Here is a 20,112-nt window from a genome sequence, read left to right as displayed (position 1 = left end):
TTATGTAACACCTACCACACCCACTTCTTCTCTGACTCCTTTTCCTAGGAACCCCTTCCATCCCGATCTGCCAGTATCCGCTTGGTGAGCCCCCTGCCCCAGTTTTCTGCACCTCACCCTGATGTCCACCCCAGCCTACAGCCTCACGTCATGGCTTGGTAGATGGACTCGACGCCATAGCGCATGGCAAATTCATCCACAATCTCCTGAGCTGTCTCATCATAGTAGACCTTCCAGGCGTCGTCACCCTTGGCATCTGGGATCTTCACGACCCCATTGTTCTGCATGTCAGTTACAAAGTGGAACAGGTTCTGCCAACACAAGGGAGAAGGAGTCAGAGAGTGCAAGGGGGCACAAGGGGGCAGGTGTAGGGCATCTTACATTATCTATCCAGTTGTTTATTCATTAACTCATTCATCTACTCCTTCACCCATCCAGCTACCAAAAATTTCACCTATCCCTCATCCATTCTTCCAATAATCCATCTATCCACCTATATATTCACTCACCCATCTATCTGTCCATCCACCCACTCACCCACCCACCTGTCCACTTAACTATCCCCAAATTCACCCACCCACTAATTCATTCTTCTAATAATTCAACCACACATCCATCCATCCCATCTATATTTACTCACAACTTAATCAGTCCATCCAACAATTCATCCTTCTACTCAATCAACCATCTATCCACCCATTCATCTCTCATCCATCTGTTGATGCATCTATTGGCCCATCCATTGTCTAACTACTCCAAAATTCACTCATTATACCTCTATACTTTCAAAAGTTAAAACATCCATCCATCCACCCACCCATCTATTTGTCCATCCACCCACCCTTCCTTCCATTCATTCACCCATCTACCTACCCATCCACCTACCCACCTCTCCAACTACCCCCAAATTCACCTATTCTCCCCCAAATTCAACCACACACCCATCTATCCCATCTGCTACATACAACTTAATCTGTCCATCCAATAATTCATCCATCTACCCATTCAATCATCTATCCTCCCATCAATTTATACATGCATCCATCATCTATCCATCCATCCATCTAGTCACCCATTCATCTATCCAACTACCCGCAAATTCACCCATCCATTAATCTATACTTCCAATAGTTCTATCACACACCTCCACTCATCCCTCCATTTTTTATCCATTCGTCACTCATTCATCTATTTAATCATTTCTTCATACAACAAATTAAATTATACCCAGGCAGCTGGAAGAGATAGACGCAGACCCAAACAGCCCAACTTTGAGGTTCAGGATGGGACAGATGGAAGACCTGGAGCTGGGTAGTGAGAGTCTGCCGGGAGGTTAGAAAGGGCTTTCTAGAGAAGGGGACCCTGAAGCGGACCTTGATGGGTGGGAAAGAGTTTTCCAGGCAGAGAGAATGGCCTGGGGGGCGGCCTCAGAAGCCCAGGGGAGTGTGGAAGGAGGAAGGAGGAGCTGGGCCGGCAGAAATGGCAAGCGGAGGTGCTGTGGAAGATCACCGTGAGCTCTGAAGGCAGGGTGGAGCAGTGGCCTCACCTCATGCAGACAAGTATACTGAACATGGTAGGGGGCCACCTTCTCCTCCCCTTTGATCTCCACACTGATGTGTAGCCGGATGGCACCCGACACAGCAGATTTGTCGGTCCGCTTGTCTGAGGGCAGAAAGGGGTGGTAGTGTCAGAACCTCCCAGGCTAGCCCTGGGCTATTTTAGAGAAAGCATTTAGTTAGTTAGTTAGTTAGTTAGTTAGTTAGTTAATCCTCACCCGAAGATATTTTTCCATTGATTTTCTGAGAGAGTGGAAGAGAGAGAGAGAAACATCGATGTGAGAGAGACACATCGATTGGTTGCTTCCTGAATGAGCCCTGGGCTGGGGATTGAGCCTGCCACTGAGGTACACGCCCTTGACCAGAACTGAACCCATGACCCTTCAGTCCGAAGCCCGAGAACTCTATCCACTGAGCCAAACCTGGCCAGGGCTACCCCTGGGCTATTTTAATGTATGCATGAATATGGCGCTCCCAGACGCCCTGAAATTAAGGCCTGGGCATCTCTCCTCAGATTGACTCTCTAGACTTGTGTCTCTCCCATTAGACTAGAATTCCTTAGGCCAGTGATGGCGAACCTATGACACGCGTGTCAGAGGTGACACGCGACCTCATTTTTTTGGTTGATTTTTCTTTGTTAAATGGCATTTAAATATATAAAATAAATATCAAAAATATAAATCTTTGTTTTACTATGGTTGCAAATATCAAAACATTTCTATATGTGACAGGGCACCAGAGTTAAGTTAGGGTTTTCAAAATGCTGACACGCCGAGCTCAAAAGGTTCGCCATCACTGCCTTAGGCCCTGTCTCTCTCTTCAAACTAGGATCCCAGACATTGCTTCTTCACTCCGATTAAATTCCTGGTCTGCATCTCCCTTTCTAAACTAGGAGCCTATGCACTGCTTCTCCCCCACACGGAGCTCCCAGGGCCTGCCTTCCCAATCAGATCAAGCTTCCCAAAGTCTAGTCATCTTGTTATACAGGTTCCTGGGTCTGTGCCTCTCTCCTCAGACAAGGATCCCCAAGTCTTTCTTCCTGACTCTCCATCAGACTAAGGTGTCTACATTTCTTCCAACCAAACTACGTTCCTAGACTCTGCTCACTCCTCTCAGAGTGGGTTCTCCCTACACTTCCAGACTGAGCTCACAGACCCTGCATCCCCCACCAGATGGGGCTCAGAGATTCCACTCATCTTCTCAGACGGGGCTCTTGGGTCTGTAGCTCACTTCTCGGATTCGGATGCCCAAACGATACCTCCTCTCTTACACTGGATTCTTACAGTTCAATCTTCCTTCTCAGGTTGGATTCCTGGGTCTGTGCCTCTCTCCTCAGACTAGGATCCCCAGGCCTTTTTTCCTGTGTCCACCATGAGACTGGAATACAGAGATTCTGTCCCTCCCACACCCTCTCAAACCAAACTAAGAACTTCCTAGGTTCTTCTGTTCGCCCTCTCACCTGGGGTGCTTCCTGTCGCCATCAGATTGGGGCCCACAGACCCTGCCTCCTCCATCAGATTGGGCTCCAGGACTGACTCCTTCTGACACGGTGTCTCCCCCTCCAGCTGGGTTCCCCACTTTGGCTGGCTCCCGGGAGCCCCCTCCCTGCCTCCTGCAGGCCCCTCCCCTTGCTCACCCAAGTTGTACCACACGTCCATCTCGCCACTGAGCGTCCGCACCTCGATGATTGTCTGCCCCAGGAAGTCGTCAGACTCTCTCTTGAACCGTTGTTTCACGCGGGATTTGATATCATCGTCTTCGTCCCAGACTCGTACCTTGATTCGATCTGAGGAGTTGTGACATTCACTGCAGGGGGGAGGCGGGAACAAGGGTCAAGCAGCTGGCTGGGGCTGGTATTGGAGTCCCCTTTGGCTGCCCCAGGAGGGAGCTCTGCATGGGATCCAGGGGGCCCAGGCAGGCACTTACAAATGGAAGTTCTCCTCCCACACAGGGTTCAGGTTCCCGTAGATGGTCTTCGTCCGCTTCTTGGTCTTCCCGACCTGGACGGTGACATAGGGGTCACTAGATCCCGTCTTGTCCTTTGCCTGCAAGCCCTGGGCACAGACCACTGGAAAACACATAGGACATATAACGGTGGGCTCAAGGAAGAAGGTATGTTGAAAACAGGCATTTTGCCCTGGCCGGCTTGGCTCAGTGGACAGAGCGTCAGCCTGCAGACTGAAGGGTCCCAGGTTCGATTCCGGCCACGGACACATGCCTGGGTTGCGGGCTTGGTCCCCAGTGGGGGGCGTGCAGGAGGCAGCGATCAATGATTCTCTCTCATCATGGATGTGTCTATCTCTCTCTCCTTCTCCCTTCCTCTCTGAAATCAATAAATATATATTTTTAAAAACCAAAACAGTCATTTCCAGGGACTCCGGGCTGCTTGCTGGGGACACCTGTGATGTGGCCTGAGGGCTGGGACTGGTTACTGGAGCCGGAGGGCACACTGACCTTGCGGAAGAATTAACATCCAGAGAACCCTCAGTCAATGGAGGAGAGGAAGGAGCCCCAGGGCCACCCCGAGAGTGGGACATTCTCAGGTGTGTGCTCTACACTGTGCCCTGGAAGTTCCCCTGTAGGATTGAACCCCCATTGACCACAAAATCACCTACTCATTGGTGCCCCCCTGCAGGGCAACTCCCTTCCCTGCTCCCAGACTTCTGTCTCCACCCACCACCAGGCTTCCCGGGACCACCTCCTGGACACCCATCTGCCCTGAAATCATCTTGGGGCCTGTCTCCTGGGAAATCCCAATGAGGTTGGGCCTGGATAAACACCCTAGGGCAGTGGTCGGCAAACCGCGGCTCTCGAGCCACATGCGGCTCTTTGGCCCCTTGAGTGTGGCTCTTCCACAAAATACCACATGCGGGTGAGCACGTACAGTGCGAAGTTGACTTAAAACTTTAAGTAAAGTTTATTAAGTTAATTTTAGGGAACGTTGTGGAGTGAAAGAAGATGTAGTGTCGAGGATTGAGAAAGGAATGTTGAGATGGTTTGGACATACAGAGAGGATGAACGAAAGGAGATAGACAAAACAAGTATACAAGACGAGTGTGGATGGGAGAGTTGGAAGGGGTCGACCTCAGCGAACATACCTCAATCAGATTGAGGACGTTTTTAGCAAAGGCTAGCTTAGGAGTACCCTAGTTAAGTTAATAACAATGTACCTACCTATATAGTTTAAGTTAAAAAAATTTGGCTCTCAAAAGAAATTTCAATCGTTGTACTGTTGGTATTTGGCTGTTGACTAATGAGTTTGCCGACCACTGCCCTAGGGGAGGACCACACTACAGTGGGAGCTCAATACTGCCTCCTGGTGGTCTCAGGTGGGAGTGAGCCCCAGGTGTCCACAGCATAGCCCGCTGTTGGCACCCTGTGAAGAGCTTATTCTGGTCCAGCTTCACCTCCAAACGCCCACAGGGCTTCCTGGGATCGCCCCTCTTCCTGGGATCTGATTCTGGGGGCGCTAATCAAGAGGCACCCAGATAGCGTGTCATGCACATACGTTTGGAGACATACATATCCACCTGTGGGCACAAATGCACACGCACGTGGACCTGGGAAAGCCACGGACACGCTCAAGCGTGCGCAGCAAAGGGAAGGAGGGGGCCTGGGAGGGAGCCCGAGGGCTGGGAAGAAGGGACCGGTGGCCACCCCGCTGGCCTCACCAGTGATGCTGATCTTGGCCGACCACTTGGACGTGCCGTCCAGCACGCTCTGCTTGACCGCCTTCATCTGCTGCGTGTGCGCGGCCTTGGTCACAGCGAAGATCTCCTGGATGAGCTCGAAGATCTCGGGCTTGTTGCGCTCCCGGATCTTCATGCGGTCCTTGAGCACCATGATGATGTTCTGCGTCCGGTCCTCGGCCCCGTGCTTGGAGCTCTTCTCCGCCGCCCCTGCGGAAGCGGACGGCGGCGCGGTCGGGGAGCACTCGCGGAGCCAGCACCCCAACTCCAGAGCTCCCTCCGAATAACCCCCAAAGCCAGAGCTTCCTACTGGTTCTCTCAATACCTCCTCCCGCCGGGCTTTAGCCCTCAGAACCGGCCCCTCTGAGTCCCCTGCCCCCTCCAAGACCCGCCCCTTCCCTGTGTCTCTCCCCTGACTCTGAGCACCCTTCCTGCTGAGCTAACCCTAACCCGTTTTCTCCAGGGGAATGGGTGTCTCATGAACCCCATCCCGGCCATGAAGCCAGTGCCTGAGCCCCGCCACAGCCTTCTTCGACTCTCTCACACCTCCTTTCCCCTCCTCTCCCCCCCACACTCTCCCCCCAAAAGGAGTCTCGCCCTAACCCTCGCCCCCAGTCCCTGTTGCTAGCAATTAATGCAAAGACCTGTTGTTTAAAAGCTGCATCCATAAGCATGGAATAAATGCTGCCTTCCCTGGATCCTAGGGTCTATACTTCAGGAAGTTCCTCTCTGAGGCCTAACACTGAGAGTTCCTCTCACAGAATTCTCTTTCCTCATTAGTTTTGGTCCCCAATTAAACATGCTCTAGTCATTTAGGAACTGTGGCCACTGTGGTGTGTACACTACTCAAGTGCAACCTCTGGGATCATCTGAATCCTGAAGAGATTCTAGTTCCACCAAAGGGCCTTAGAAAACTCAAAGAATTCTTCCTAAAGGTGCTTAAGAAAGTGCTATAAAACCAGTTATTTGGAAAGGCCATGCACTTGACTCAGGGCTCTACATTCTCTGAAAAGGAAAGAGCTTCAGAATGAGGTAGGCGGGAGGAATGACGTCCAGCCATCCTAGCTCTTATCTGACAGATTACTCTGGAGAGGCCCTGCCGCTCGTGCTCCCCACCCCTCATCCCACAAGAGCACTCACGCTGTAGGCAGTCGGCGTTGAGCAGGTCCTGGCACTTCTCGTGGCACTTGACGCCGCACTCGGTGCAGCGCATGCCCTGCCGCGCGATGCCCCACAGCAGCCCTTCGCACTCGTAGCAGTAGGTGGGCGTGGTGGCCGTCCACACCTCGAAGTTGTGCGGCGTAGTGCACGAAATGGGGTAGATTAAGGCTTGCAGGGTCTTCTTGTAAACGTGGTTTTTCTGCGGGGAGGGAAGGAGTGCGGCGTGGGGCGCAGAGTCCTCGCCGGGGCCCTGTCTGCCATACCCTCACCCGGTGCAGACTCTGGTCTAGTCCCAGTCCCTCCGTCGCCCCAGGGGGTCGGAATCCACCGGTTCCGAGTACAGAGGGTGCTAACCGGATGCTGAGCAACCTAACCCTGGAGAGGGAGGAGGGCCTGTCCCTGCCACACCCTCTTCCTCTTCCTCCAGGAGCCCCCAGCTCAGCCCACCCCACAACCCCACGCACCAGCTCCTCGTTGTTCAAAGTGCTGGAGGCCAAGGCTGATGTGATGCCGGCTTTTCTGGACTGGACCAGGGACTGGGGTGGGAAGACACCCAGGGAGCCAGGGGGTTGATCGACACCATGGATTGTGGCGGAGACCAGGATCCACAGTCACGAGGAACAGGACACAGGTCACAGCAGCAGGAGCAGAACCAGCCAAGGATTGGAAAATGACAGGAGCTCCAGTTTAGAAGGGGCCCTGGGAGGGGAGCAGCCCCACACCCCTGACTCACCCACACCTACCACCCTGGGCCGGACTTGGCCATGCTCACCAGCCACAGAGCAAAACCGCCAGCCACCCCATGAACCACGGTGGCAAGTCGCCTGCTCTACCCCCCTCCCCCGCATGAACTAGGACGTGTCAAGGTTCCCTCCTCAGAACCCACGGGTGGGGCCAGTGGGAAGATGGCCGTGGAGGGGTCTGGGAAGGGGACGAGGGGGCCCCGGTCACCATCACTCACTCACCATGGCCTGCAGTGTCCGCGCAGCACACAGGGCAGAAATCAGACTATGTTAGTCCCAGAGAAGGCCTGGCCCGCCCCCAGGCCTGGTCTGCCATGGGCAGTTGGCTGCACAGGTTGAGCGCTAGGGCGCGGGCGGGCGAAGGCACGTACCAGGTCACTGACGAGCGGGATGGGCTTCCTCTTGCGGATGTCCGGCATGCTGTCGATGATGATGAGACCACCTCCAGGGCTGCAAGACACACACAGGACGTCAAGGGCCCCGCAAGTCTCCCTTCCTCCAACAGACGTCGCCCGAGGCTGGGGCAGGATGTGCGATTTCACAAGTATCAAGAATTTAATTGTGTGTTCCCCCAACAGATACATTCAAATCCGAATCCAGAGGACTTCACAATATGACCGATTTGGAAAGAGGGTTATTGCAGAGGTAACTAGTTAAGATGAGGTCATACCAGAGTAGCGTGGGCCCCAAACCAATATGACTGGTGTCTTTATAAAGACAGACACACAAGCAGAAGGCAGAGGTGTGGCAATGGAGGCAGAAATTGGAGCAACACGTTTACAAACCAAGGAATGCTAAGGCTTGCTGACAGCTACCAGAAGCTGAAAGGTAAGGGAGAAATTCTCCCCTACAGGTGGTCCTGCCCACGCCTTGACTTTAGACTTCTGGCCTCCGGAACTGTGAGAAAATAAACTTCTGTTGTTTTAAACCCCCCGTTTGTGGTCGTTTGTCACAGCAGACCCAGGAAATGAAGACACTGGGCCTCAACTTCGTCTGGGAGGTGGGGAGATGATGCAGGCGCCCATATTTAGTGAAAATTTGAATGAAGGCAATCCTAAATAATATATAAAAATATCAAGGAAATCTTTCCTTTTTATAAAAATGTGTGGGTTTGGGTTTTTTTGTGTGTGTTTTTTTTTTTGATTTTTAGAAGAGAGAGGAAGGGAGAGGGAGAAGGGAAAGAGAGATAGAAACATCGATGAGAGAGAAACTGATCAGCTGCCTCCTGCACACCCCCTACTGGGGATGGAGCCCGCAACCTGGACATGTGCCCTGACCATGAATCGAACCAGACTTCTTGTTGTGCAGGGGTCGGTGCGCAGTGTGCGTGTGTGTGTGTGTGTGTGTGTGTGTGTGTGTGTGTGTTTATTGGAAATCTACCCTGGAAGAAGTGACTTCAACTCCCATGGGAATGAGGGAGCTGGAAACATGTTTGTGTTCTTGTCTCTCGCAGTTTAGCAGTAGCCGGAGGGTTGAGTGAGCCCTGTGGCAGACGCCATAGTGGCCCGTCTGAATTCTCTCTCCTGAGAGGTGTGCTCATCCCTGAGAAGGTTCAGCTGTGGCTCCTCTCCAGAAGGTTCTCACTGGCCAATGACTGACCGATGAGAGAGATGTCTGGCAGCCAATGACTCTTGGACAAGCTCTGGGGTGCAATTCACGCTCCAGTGCCCCCTGCAAAATCAGGCAGCGGCCTGGCGACTCCTGAACGACATTTCTGCTCAAGCTGCTCCCAGGCCTGATCCTGCCTGTCACATAGGTGTCCCGAGAGAGCTTCGTCTGTCAGTCACACATCTCAGTCCCCGAGTCCGGGGCTCCCCTGCTCATCTGGGAATCACAACGCCTGTCTCTGTTTGCAAAAGACCTATGAGGGGAGCAGCTCACTCGCCTGCTGCTATTTTAAAAACATGAGTGTACTTTAAAAATATCTTTTCCATCCTCTAACCCTACCATCCAAAGGCTGAAAAGGACACCCCTAAAAAGTAGTAACTTAAGAAGTTAGATCTGACAAATTACTCCATTTAAGAACAAAGGATTAATTTTTCCTCCCACTGATTTTTTTTTTTTAGAGAGAGTGGAAGGGAGGGAGGGAGGGGGAGAGAGAGAAAGAGAAACATCGAAGTGAGAGAAACACATCGATTGGTTACCTCCCTCCTGCACGTGCCCCGATGGAATGAACCTGCAACCCAGGCATGTGCTCTTGGAGGGAGGGGGAGAGAGAGAAAGAGAAACATCGAAGTAAGAGAAACACATCGATTGGTTACCTCCCTCCTGCATGTGCCCCGATGGAATGAACCTGCAACCCAGGCGTGTGCTCTCGCCAGAATTGAACCCACAACCCTTCGGTCCACAGGCTGATAATCTAACCACTTAGATCAGGGTTGGGCAAACTTTTTGACTCGAGGGCCACAATGGGTTCTTAAACTGGACCGGAGGGCCGGAACAAAAGCATGGATGGAGTGTTTGTGTGAACTAATATAAATTCAAAGTAAACATCATTACATAAAAGGGTACGGTCTTTTTTTTTTTTTTTTTAGTTTTATTCATTTCAAACGGGCCGGATCCGGCCCGCAGGCCGTAGTTTGCCCACGGCTGACTTAGACACACCACCAGGGCCCAGATGACTATTGCTAATGAAAGTGCCTGCGGCCGTAGCAATAATCTGAGATTATTAAACGCAGAACCAAAGCAAAAAATTCGCTCCAGGGTGACAGATGGGCGGTGCGGGGAAAATGGGTTTCTCCTTTATCTCACATTGGGGGGAGCACTTTTGAATTATGAGTGGCTTGGACAAGGCAAGGCAAGGCATGGTCCTCTCTGGACTGTTTCCCCACTGTAAAACAGAGTAGTGGCCCCTACCATGGGTTTGTTGTAAGGGTTCAACATGTTACTATCTTTGGCTCCTGAGTGCCTTACGACAGTGGTTCCATTAGTTCACCCCTGCCCAATCTCTGCCCTGTCTATAAATGGAACCTCTCCCAGCCTTTGCTGGCCTCAGGCTATGGTACAAACTGGCCTTAAGCTCTGGGTTCAAAACTTCCTCCCACCCCCCAAAAGCTCCATTACTCACCCGCCTTTGAACCACAGGGATTTGGACATCTCTCCTTCTCCCCGGGCCTATGGGACCGACAGACAAATGTGGTTAGTGTGACTGTCCCTCCCCAGGCAAGACAGGCTCCACACCCACTTCTGTCTCCCCTTTGGGCTGGGAGCCAGGAAACCTGGGTCCCAGTCCTCACTGTGTGTCCTTAGGGACCTCAATGGGTTTCTCTAGGCCTCAGCTTTTCCATCTGTAAAATGGGGAGAGAGGAAGGAGCTCCTCTCTGCCACCAACCTTAGTGGATGTTAGTCTCCTCGTCTGTCAAACCTGGGGATGCGTTAGTATCATTCCAACAAGAGCTTATCCTATATAATAAAAGGCTAATATGCAAATTGACCAAAAGGCAGAACAACCAGTTGCTATGATGCACACCGACCACCAGAGGGCAGACGCTCAACGCAGGAGCTGCCCCCTGGTGGTCAGTGTGCTCCCACAGGGGGAGCACTACTCAGCCAGAAGCCGGGCTCATGGCTGGTGAGTGCAGCAGCGGTGGTGGGAGCCTTTCCCACCTCTGCAGCAGTCAGACATCCCCCGAGGGCTCCCGGACTGTGAGAGGACGCAGGCCAGGAGGAGGGACCCCCGAGTGCACGAATATCATGCACTGGGCCTCTAGCACTTCTATAGTCTCCTGGGATTCAGACACTCATAAGAATCTGTCATTCCTTAAGCTCCCTGCAGCCTCATCTGCTGTCCTGCTTTTGTGCCCCAGGGCCTTTGCCCAGGCTGTGTCATCTGTTTGTATGCCCTCCCACCTTCTGAACCAGACCATTTATCATTCAGGTTTCAATGTGGACCCAGAATCTATACCCACCATTTCCCATGCAACTAAAGGTGACGTGGTTGGAGCAGGGCTGGGAAACATTCTCTTCTGAAATATTACTAAAGCATTTGAACACGTTAAGTGTCACCTCCTCCAGGGAGTTTTTCTGATGGCCTTGGGTTTGTTTTATGCCCCATCTATAAAACCCAGAGAGCCTGCCCACGTTTATTTTTCTTGTCATACCACTAGTTCCATTACAAAGGTAGTAACTGCTGTTTTTTCAATTAATTTGCTGATGTAGTGAAAGTTATTCAATAGACTTCACTGTATAGTCTTTTCTATCTTTTGAATTTGGAACCGTGTGAATATAGTATTTGGTCAAAAAAGAAAATTGTTTGTTAAAACGGATATGACATTTAACTTGAAGTTTCTGTGGCTCTGATGTTGGATGGTTGAAGACTCTGGGATGTGATTAAGATCTCCTCTTGCCAGTCTCACCCAAGTTTCGAAGGTCCCCCTGGATGATAACACTGCTCTGTGTCCAGCCCAGGGCGGGTTGAATGACTGAAGGAATGAGTAATGGGCTCAATCCTACTCCCTATTTCAGTGATGGTGAACCTTTTGAGCTTGGTGTGTCAGCATTTTGAAAAACCCTAACTTAACTCTGGTGCTGTGTCACATATAGAATGGTTGAAGACTTTGGGGTGTGATTAAGATCTCCTCTTGCCAGTCTCACCCAAATTTCAAAGGTCCCCCTGGATGATAACACTGCTCTGAGTCCAGCCCAGGGCGGGTTGAATGACTGGAGGAATGAGTAATGGTCTCAATCCTACTCCCCATCTGAACAGTCATCAAATCACCTGACCCCGGCGCCAACTGTATCTTTCACTGAATTCCTTGTCCGATACTGACCCGACCTCAGACCTTTCCCCAACCCTGACCCTGACACCCAATCTGACCCGACCTCTTGCTCTAATACCAGTTCTAACCCTGACCTCTGACTGCTGCCTTAATTCTGATCTCTACCCCTAAGCTCTATCCCTAACCATGAACTTGACCCCTGACAGGGCTGTAGCCATGACCTAGCTCCAAGGTTACAGCTCACCACCCCTCTTCCCTGCTTAGAAATACCAGGCAGGTGTGGGTGAGGCCAGGAATGGTGGCGCCAGGGTGAGGGCAGAAGAGGACAGGGCCAAGATGGTGTGGGCAGAGCCATGGAAGGACCCGGATGTACAGAGGCAAAGGCATGGTGGGTGGAGGGGGGAAGTGGGCATGGCCACGCTGCCCAAGGGGCGTGGCATGGCCTGGTGTGGGTGGGGCCCGGAAAAGGACCAGCCTGGGCTCGGGCCGAGAGCCGGCCAGGGCTCTCACTCACCTCCTGCAGCTGCAGCCGCACTTTGTTGAAGGCTCGCAGCCAGTTGGCCTTGGCCCTGGACATGGAGTCCTGACCTTCCTGGCCTTCCTCATCTTCTTTTGGCCTGAAACTGAGGCAAGGGGCATCCTGAGGCACCAGGGCTGGCTCTCCCTCCACCCTCCACCCTCCACCCTCCGAGTGAGGCTTGGCCCTTCAGAGACACTATGGTGTCATGATGGAATGAACATGAACCTGGGGAACAGGGCGGGGGAGTTGTCACAGGGCTATGGGTTTATTGAAGAAATCGAGATGAGTCCAGGTGGCCAGAGGGAGTTCAGTGGGGTTGCGGGGGGGTCAAGCTGGGTCATGAAGTAGTCTTAGGGACTATACCTCTGTATATCCTGGTCCTTCCATGGCTCTGCCCACACCAACTTGGCCCTGTGCCCCCTCTGACCTGTCTCAGTGCCCCTGCCCCCTTCCTACATGCCCATCATCTCTTACACCTTTGGGCCCCCTGGCTCCCTTTCCCATACTCCTGGCCCTCTGACAGGGTCCTATTTGCCCAAGGTCCTTCCAATGTGTTTGTGGCTTCTCCAACCCCAGCAAGCCATCTAGCCCCTCACAACCCCTAAGACTACTTCATGACCCAGCTCGACCCCCTCCAACCCCACTGAACCCCCTTTGATCACCTGGACCCATCTTGATTTCTTCAATAAACCCATTCCCCAGGTTCATGTTCATTCCTTCATGACACCAGACCCCTGACCATAGTGACCTTGTGACAGGCCTTAGGCCCCCTCCCATTACCTCTCCTCAGCTTTCGGGGGCTTGTCCTCGGGCACCCGCTCAGCTGCAGGCACTTCCTCAGGCATGGATGGCTCAGGAGCCACCTTAGCCACAGCGGGGGCCTCAGCAGGCATGGCCTGGGCCTTGTCCTCCTTCTCGGGGGCAGCCGGCAGAACACTGACGCGCTTGAAGTCCTTGGGCTCGGCCACGGCTGCCTCCTGGCGCTCAGTATAACCACGGATGTCATCAGGCACCTCTTCTTCCTCTTCCAGTTCCTCCTCATCCTCAGGCAGCTCCTCCTCCTCCTCCTCCTCCTCCTCCTCCAGGAAGTCCTCCAGGTCTTCATCCAGCTCCTCATCCAGCTCCTCATCCAGCTCATCCTCGTCCTGGTCCCAGCGCGGCGAGTCCTTGTGGTAGCTGACTGAGCTGTGGCAGGAGTGGTAGGAGTCCCGGTCCCGCTCATCTTCGATCTCGGATCCCTGCAGGCTCTGCTCATCCGGGTCGAAGTCCTCACTCAGCTGTGAGCTGCCCTGGCTCAGCTCCCCTGAGGAGGCGTAGCGGCTGCTGCCTGTGGGGCTGAGGGGACAGGTGGGGCTCAGGGACCAGGCACAGAGCCGCTGCCCTACCAGCCCCCGTCACACCGGTCCAACACCCAGTCATCCACTCAACATCGCTTGAACACCTACTGTGCACTAGCTCTGCTGTAGGTGCCAGAGAAACACAGCCATGAACAAAAGAGACAAAAACCCCACTCCTGTGGCATTTATGGTCGGGCTGGACAGGCAACAAGCCAGATGGATGATATGATTGATCATCGATAACTTTCTGCACACCACCCCTGTCCCTGCCTGTGGAGGTGGCAAGTGCTCCAGCCACATGCTGGGGACCCGGAATCAGTGTCCTCACCACAGCCCCCCTGGAGACCTAGGGCTCCTGAAACTTGAACAGGGTCGTTCCTGGCTCTTAATGTCTCCCACCCCACCCCGGTCCTTCCACCGCTGAACCCCTGCATTCACCAGGGCCGGGGCCTGTCCGTCTCCACTCCTTGCCTCAGCCCCCACTGGCCGCCGACCCTGCCACAGGCCCTGGGCTCCACCTCCCAAGCATCTGTAAAACGCATTCACTTCTCTGCACCCTGGGGCCCACGCCGGTCGGTCCAGGCTCTGCCACCTGCACGAGATGCTGCCCCATCACCCACTCTCATCCCCAGCAGCCCCTGCTTCCCATGGAAGCCACAGAGAGGCTCTTTGAATCATAAACCCAATCATGTACCTCCCTGTTCCAAACCCTACCAGGCTCCTTCGTGCCCTTGGGATAAAGCCCACACTATGCCCTGCACCGCCCATGAGGCCCAAACCCTCCTGCCGGAAGCCAGGTCCAGCATGTCATCATTTCAAGTTTCATCAAAAGGTTGATGGAACTTGGGGGCTCCACAGGGTTGAGTCACACATGTAGTCACCTGTTGGGAATGGCTGAGGGCATTTCCCCAAACCTGAAAAGGGATGATTGCTTGGCTGCCAGACAGCTAAAGGCCATCTTAATCTACATGTTATTGCCTCCTACTGGCCAAACACCTGAACAGCCGTAGGCTAATTCCCCCCATTCTGACAATGCTTGTGTATACCCTTTGAAGTGTATATCTATCTCTGCCTCGCCTCAGGACAAGCTGTGTTAATAAAAAGCATGGGGTCCTGAGACAAGAAAATCTTAGATCTTAGTTTCCTTTAAGCTAAGCTCCTCTGACCCCCAAAGCCTTTCAAAATTATATTTCGTCTCTGGACTCCTATTTAATCTACGCACAGCCTTCTTCAAATTTCTGAACACTTCTTGATGCTGGAACAAGAACCCCAATACCCCCCCACCTCCCCACCCTCGTCTTCCTCTCTGTCCCCATCTCTGCCCCCTGCTCTATCACATTGGCCTTCGTGCGGTTCCTCCCACACCCTCAACTTGTGGCCACTTCCAGGCCGCTGGCTGCACTTGCTGTGCCCTCTGCCAGGAACACCCTTTCTCCCGTGAGTCTCATCCCACCTGTGCACTCAATGTTTTGCCTTGAATATGTTCTTTCATTGCCTCGGAGCTAAAAATAGAGGCTAGGGTAGATGTTCAGTGTTTTAAAAAGTTCCTTCCAAAATATTTAGTCTATAAACGATCCAGGCTTTCTATGGTATATATTAAGTACAGAAAAATTTAAAGTAAAAGTTGTTCAAATACCTGCAAAAAATTAGATGGGTCAATGCTAAAGTCTGAGTAGAAAGCTTATGAAGTTTTCCTTTCAATTATATTTTACCCCAAATCTCTACAATTCACATTGCCCAATAGAAATTCCGGCAAGGATGGAAATGTCTTCCGTCTAAGTGCTTTACAAATACCCAACCTGTTTAATATCATGCTTGTTGCTTGTTATTGTTCTGTTTGGAGGCCAGGACTGGGGCGACCAGGTCAGCGAGGAGGGGCAGCAGGCTCGAGTTTCAGCCTCTCAGGCTCAAGGACCAGCACCCTGCACCGGGCAGTGGTATGGCCCACCTGGGCCAGGGACCCACCTATTGGGCAGGTCTAGGGACAGCCTACTTTAAAGCAGGGGTGATGATGGCTGGACAGAATAGGGGCAGCTCCCGAGTCACTGTGCCCATGCTTGCTGGCCAGGAACACAGGGTCAGGGGGCACCAGAAAGGCTGGGACCACCAGCTAGCTGCTTGCTGGGATTTTTTCAACATCACTATGCTTCACATCCCCCCACTAATATCATCTCTTCCTCCACCTACCCCACCCCAATCCATTTAGAGGGTACATGGGGAACAGGGGCTTTTTAAAGGAGTGCAAGAAGCCCTGGTGCCGGAATTGCACCCTGGCTGGTGTGGCTCAGTTGGTTAGCACTGTCCCATGCATCAAGAGGTCGCTGGTTCGATGCCCCAGCAGGGCACATGCCCAGGTTGCTGGCTCAGTCCCCAACAGGGGGTGTACAGGAGGCAGCCGATCAATGTTTCTCTCTCTCTCCCTTCCTCTCTCTCTCTCTAAAATAAAAACAAACAAACATGTCTTTAAATGCTTATTGTAAAAAATAAAGCTGTGCAAGGAGCCCCCATATTTCTGGGGGGACCTCTCAGGGGCCTCTGGACTTTCCTTTCTTTCTTCAGCCAAAGCGACCCACTTTTCTCAATCTTGTGGAATTTTCAGGTAAAGCAAGGGCTCTAGTGCCTACAAGAAAGCGAGAATGCTGCTTTCTAGACCCACTCACCTACACTCCAGCCCTCTACTCTCCCCTTCACCCCAGAGACAGGGCTGGACACATACACACACACACACACACACACACACACACGCACGCACGCACACACGCGCATAGGACCTCAGTTCCATGGCGGCTACCTGAGGGCCCGCGGCTCAGAGAGCTCCTCGTAACTGTGCATGGAGTCGCTGTAGGATTCCCGGGAACCCAGGGGTGGTGGGCGAACAGAATACTGGTGGACCGAAGCATTGGGCTGGGATGTAGTGTAATAAGGTGGTGGGATGCTGTTGCTTGTCTCGCTGCGATAGTCACTGTCACGATCGTCCACCGCACTGTCAGGGTCATCATCTGGAACAGAGAGGAGGTAAGGGGAGAGAGTGAGGAGGGGAGGGAGGGGGAGAGAGAACGAGAGAGAATGAGAGAGAAAGAGAGAACACAATGGGGCCAAAGCCGTATCTCAGACTTGGGGGATCTTCACTGGTTGCTAACCCACGAAGAGTAATCATTACCAGAATGAATGAAGGATATGGGGTCATGTAAATAGAGGTACAGGCTTTAGAATAAGGGAGGTGAAAACCTTGTGTTGCCTTATATGGGTCAAACTGGACCTAGAGTCTGGGGTCCAGGGTAGGTGCTACAATATGAGGATAATCGCAAATTGGAGGATGTCCTTCAGCTCAAATGTAAGAATGGACTTTGCCGAAGTCCAGGCTCTCTGAAAACAAAAATTTTTTTTCCCATCAGCAGTGAGTTTCCCATAACAGGGGTCATTCAAACACTCAAAGAAGTTAGAGGAAGATCAGGACAAGGTGGAGTACAACTGCCCTTTAACCCTCAGAGATTTCTTGATATCTGAGGATGGAGACCTCAGGTCTGAACTCACATGCACAGACAAGAGGGGGTCTGACAAGGCACCATCTACCTCAAAAAGCACTAGATCCGTAGGTTGGCAAGACCACCACATGCCCAGAATCCGTCACTGAGATGGAGCAGGGGGGAGCTGCCACACTCCAAGTGTTACATAATAATCAAACAATGTTTTATTTGGTTTGAGTCATTTTCCTTAGCAAAAAGAACACGGGCTTTCTTTCTTAGTAAGAAGAAAACGGTGTCAAGGGAGGGTAGGTTGCTGTGCGACAGGACAGACTCTATTTACTTAGAAAGCAACACTTGGGTGGAAAACGGGGTGCAAAAAAGTTGAAACCCTAATTGGACAGGCCCATGGCATCAATTCACTGCTGATCTTAAACACCAGGGGGTGGCTTGCCCCTTTTTATGCTTTCACGTACTTTTGTTCATTTCCTAGATCTTTGTTTATGTTTCTCTCTTTGTTATTTTACCTTTTAATTCTTTTCCAGTGAATTGTGCCTGCTTCTATATATTGGCCAAAGAGGTTCCATTTTTAAAAAGTGGTCAATTTAAACAGTTAATTCACACTTCACACAGGATGCTATTCATACCCTAAGTTATTTTGGCTCAGAAAAACCTTAATTCCTTTTCAGCTGGCAAAGCTCGCCCTGCCCAGCCGGCAACTCTGGTTTCTGGTCTCATGTGACTTGGGCCACTATGACCTACAGGCTTTTCATCCCGTCCCCGCCAGACAGGACGGCCCTCGGAGGCACTGCGTGCTGTCAGCACTGATATTACAGGCAGAGGCGGGTGCAAACGTCCATGACTGAGCTGTTTGAATTTCAGAGTGAAACTATGATCCTGTAAAAGCCTGAGGTGGGGGGTCTGGAACCTGCAGGCAAGACTACAGGTTAGTAGTCTTAAAACCCCCCTTAAAACTCTGGACAATTTGTCTATTCAATTATCTGGGTCTTTGGCCAAATTTGGTGTTCTTCTTACCAAACTGACATTGACAAAGCCAAGATGTTTTCAACCAAATCACATGAGGGAGGCTGTGTGTGTGTGTGTGTGTTTTCACCCCCCCCCCCTTTTTTCTGACAGACTGTCTGTTTTTGAGGGGCAAATTACTTTTGATTATATTCTTTTTGTTTTTACCCAGACTCTGCTTTTTACCAAATAGTTTTGTTGTTTTTGTTTGTTTGTTTGTTTGTTTGTTTTTAGCAAATTGCTGCTTCCAACTCTCCGAAGCCTGTGTCTCAACAACAGGGTCTGCTTTGGCCCCATGGCCTTTGCTCTTCACCCAATTACCAGCTTTAGCCAAATTGGTTTTAGCTAAAAACATCTTTGTTTTCCTTCTTTGTAATTTTTATCTTTCTTTCTTTTTAACCCTCACTCCTGAGGACATTTTTCCATTGACTTTTAGAAGTAATAGCAGGTGGTGGTGGGGGGGGGGTAGAAACATCGATGTGAGAGAAACACATCGCTTGGTTGCCTCCCGCACATGCCCTTGCAGGGGGTAGGGGGTGGGGTAGGGATGAACCCGCAACCTAGGCGCGTGCCCTTGACTGGGAATCGAAGCCGGGACCCTTCCATTCGCAGGCCGGCCCTCTAACCATTGAGCACACTGGCCAAGGCAAAAACATCTTTGTTTTTGATGATATTGTTTGTTTGTGCCAAACGGGTTGTTGCCAAATCTTGTCTGCCTAACGCCTATTCTGCCCACATTAATTTCTGACGGACTTGTTTTTGACAAAGTGTTTTGGATCAAAGTAAGTGTAAGCAGTTCCCCTGGTCCTGGAGGGAGAGGGGGTGGAGCTTGCCCGCCAGGGGACACAGCGGGGAGGAGCCCCCAGCTGGTGGAGGAGAGAGAAGGATGAAGCTTCATATTCAGACTAAGGAACTGGGTTTCTCTGGAAGAGGCAGGACATGGTGATAAGGAAGCTCTTCCTTAGGGAGGAAACTGGGCAACCAAATGGGGGGTGTGGCTTGTCTCCTTCCCCTGGGGGCAAATTTGCAGCTGGGGCCTCTGGAATGATATCTGCCTGGGGAACCCTGCCCTGCTGCTCTGTCTGAGACCCTCTCTCTTTCCCACCCACACCCCCGAGTGACCTTTCCAGGCGGAGAAGGAAGATGGGGAGACAAAAAGAGGAGGGAGTCACAGGGGAGGAGAGGAGGTTCCACATGGGGAATGGGGGGATGAGGTCACAGGGCCCAGCTGGAGACAGGCAGGGCTCCTGCTCAATGCCCACCCCTCCCAGCTGAACCCTCCCACCCCCATGACAGTGCCCACTTCCCACCAGACAGAGCAGGACCCCCCAAGACAGATGTTAACCGTCAGGGGGCAGCAGGGCACAGAAGGGGTCTTGCCAGTACTCTGGCCCCAGAGTGCCAGCCACAGGCTCCTCGCTTCCCTGCGTGGTGGGGCGGGGGCCTCAGAGCTGCCAAGGCGCCCGCCTCCCTGAGGCCTCCCAGAACGCCAAGCTGAGTACTTACTCTGCTGCTCACCCCAGCCAAAATAATTCCAGTTGCCTACAAAGAGAAGGGGCAGAGATAATAAAAGGGAGCAGGTAGGGGGACACAAGGAGGGAGGCTCCCCCATCCTCCTCATTCTCCCCATCTCCTTCTCCCACCCAGGACCCAGATCACCTCTCAAACTGAGGATCGTCCCCAAGTAGCACTTTAACCACTGACATGCGTCCTGCCTTCACCCACTACCCTGGGAGGGAGGCTGGATACCTCCATCTTTTGAGGAGGTCATGGGCTCAGCCAGGAGGTAACAAGGGGGGGGGCATTTAGGATAAGAGCTTTTCAACTCTGAAGTCTAAGGTCAGCACCCCTCCTCCTTCCCTTCCCTATCTCGTGCGTAAGGAAAGCAATATTGAACTGGA

General features: G+C 52.2%; 1 protein-coding gene across 1 annotated transcript in view; it reads right to left on the bottom strand.

Annotated features, from left to right (window-relative positions):
- UNC13A (unc-13 homolog A (C. elegans)) overlaps positions 1 to 20,112 on the bottom strand; it is a 62,796-nt gene that overhangs the window by 22,539 nt on the left and 20,145 nt on the right. The window contains exons 9-22 of the mRNA XM_005873915.2: positions 19,718 to 19,753; positions 16,516 to 16,723; positions 13,168 to 13,722; positions 12,382 to 12,490; positions 10,217 to 10,263; positions 7,521 to 7,599; positions 7,372 to 7,377; positions 6,871 to 6,942; positions 6,386 to 6,605; positions 5,228 to 5,455; positions 3,483 to 3,624; positions 3,193 to 3,362; positions 1,547 to 1,662; positions 148 to 311 (exon numbers count right to left, since the gene is read on the bottom strand). Of these exons, the coding sequence (XP_005873977.1) occupies positions 148 to 311; positions 1,547 to 1,662; positions 3,193 to 3,362; positions 3,483 to 3,624; positions 5,228 to 5,455; positions 6,386 to 6,605; positions 6,871 to 6,942; positions 7,372 to 7,377; positions 7,521 to 7,599; positions 10,217 to 10,263; positions 12,382 to 12,490; positions 13,168 to 13,722; positions 16,516 to 16,723; positions 19,718 to 19,753 (2,152 nt within the window). The remainder of the gene's footprint in view (positions 1 to 147; positions 312 to 1,546; positions 1,663 to 3,192; positions 3,363 to 3,482; positions 3,625 to 5,227; positions 5,456 to 6,385; positions 6,606 to 6,870; positions 6,943 to 7,371; positions 7,378 to 7,520; positions 7,600 to 10,216; positions 10,264 to 12,381; positions 12,491 to 13,167; positions 13,723 to 16,515; positions 16,724 to 19,717; positions 19,754 to 20,112) is intronic.

Source organism: Myotis brandtii, unplaced genomic scaffold (assembly GCF_000412655.1).
Source record: "Myotis brandtii unplaced genomic scaffold, ASM41265v1 scaffold421, whole genome shotgun sequence".
Lineage (NCBI taxonomy): Eukaryota > Metazoa > Chordata > Mammalia > Chiroptera > Vespertilionidae > Myotis > Myotis brandtii.
Note: the sequence above shows the minus strand (reverse complement) of the source record. Positions and strands in the feature narration are given on the sequence as shown.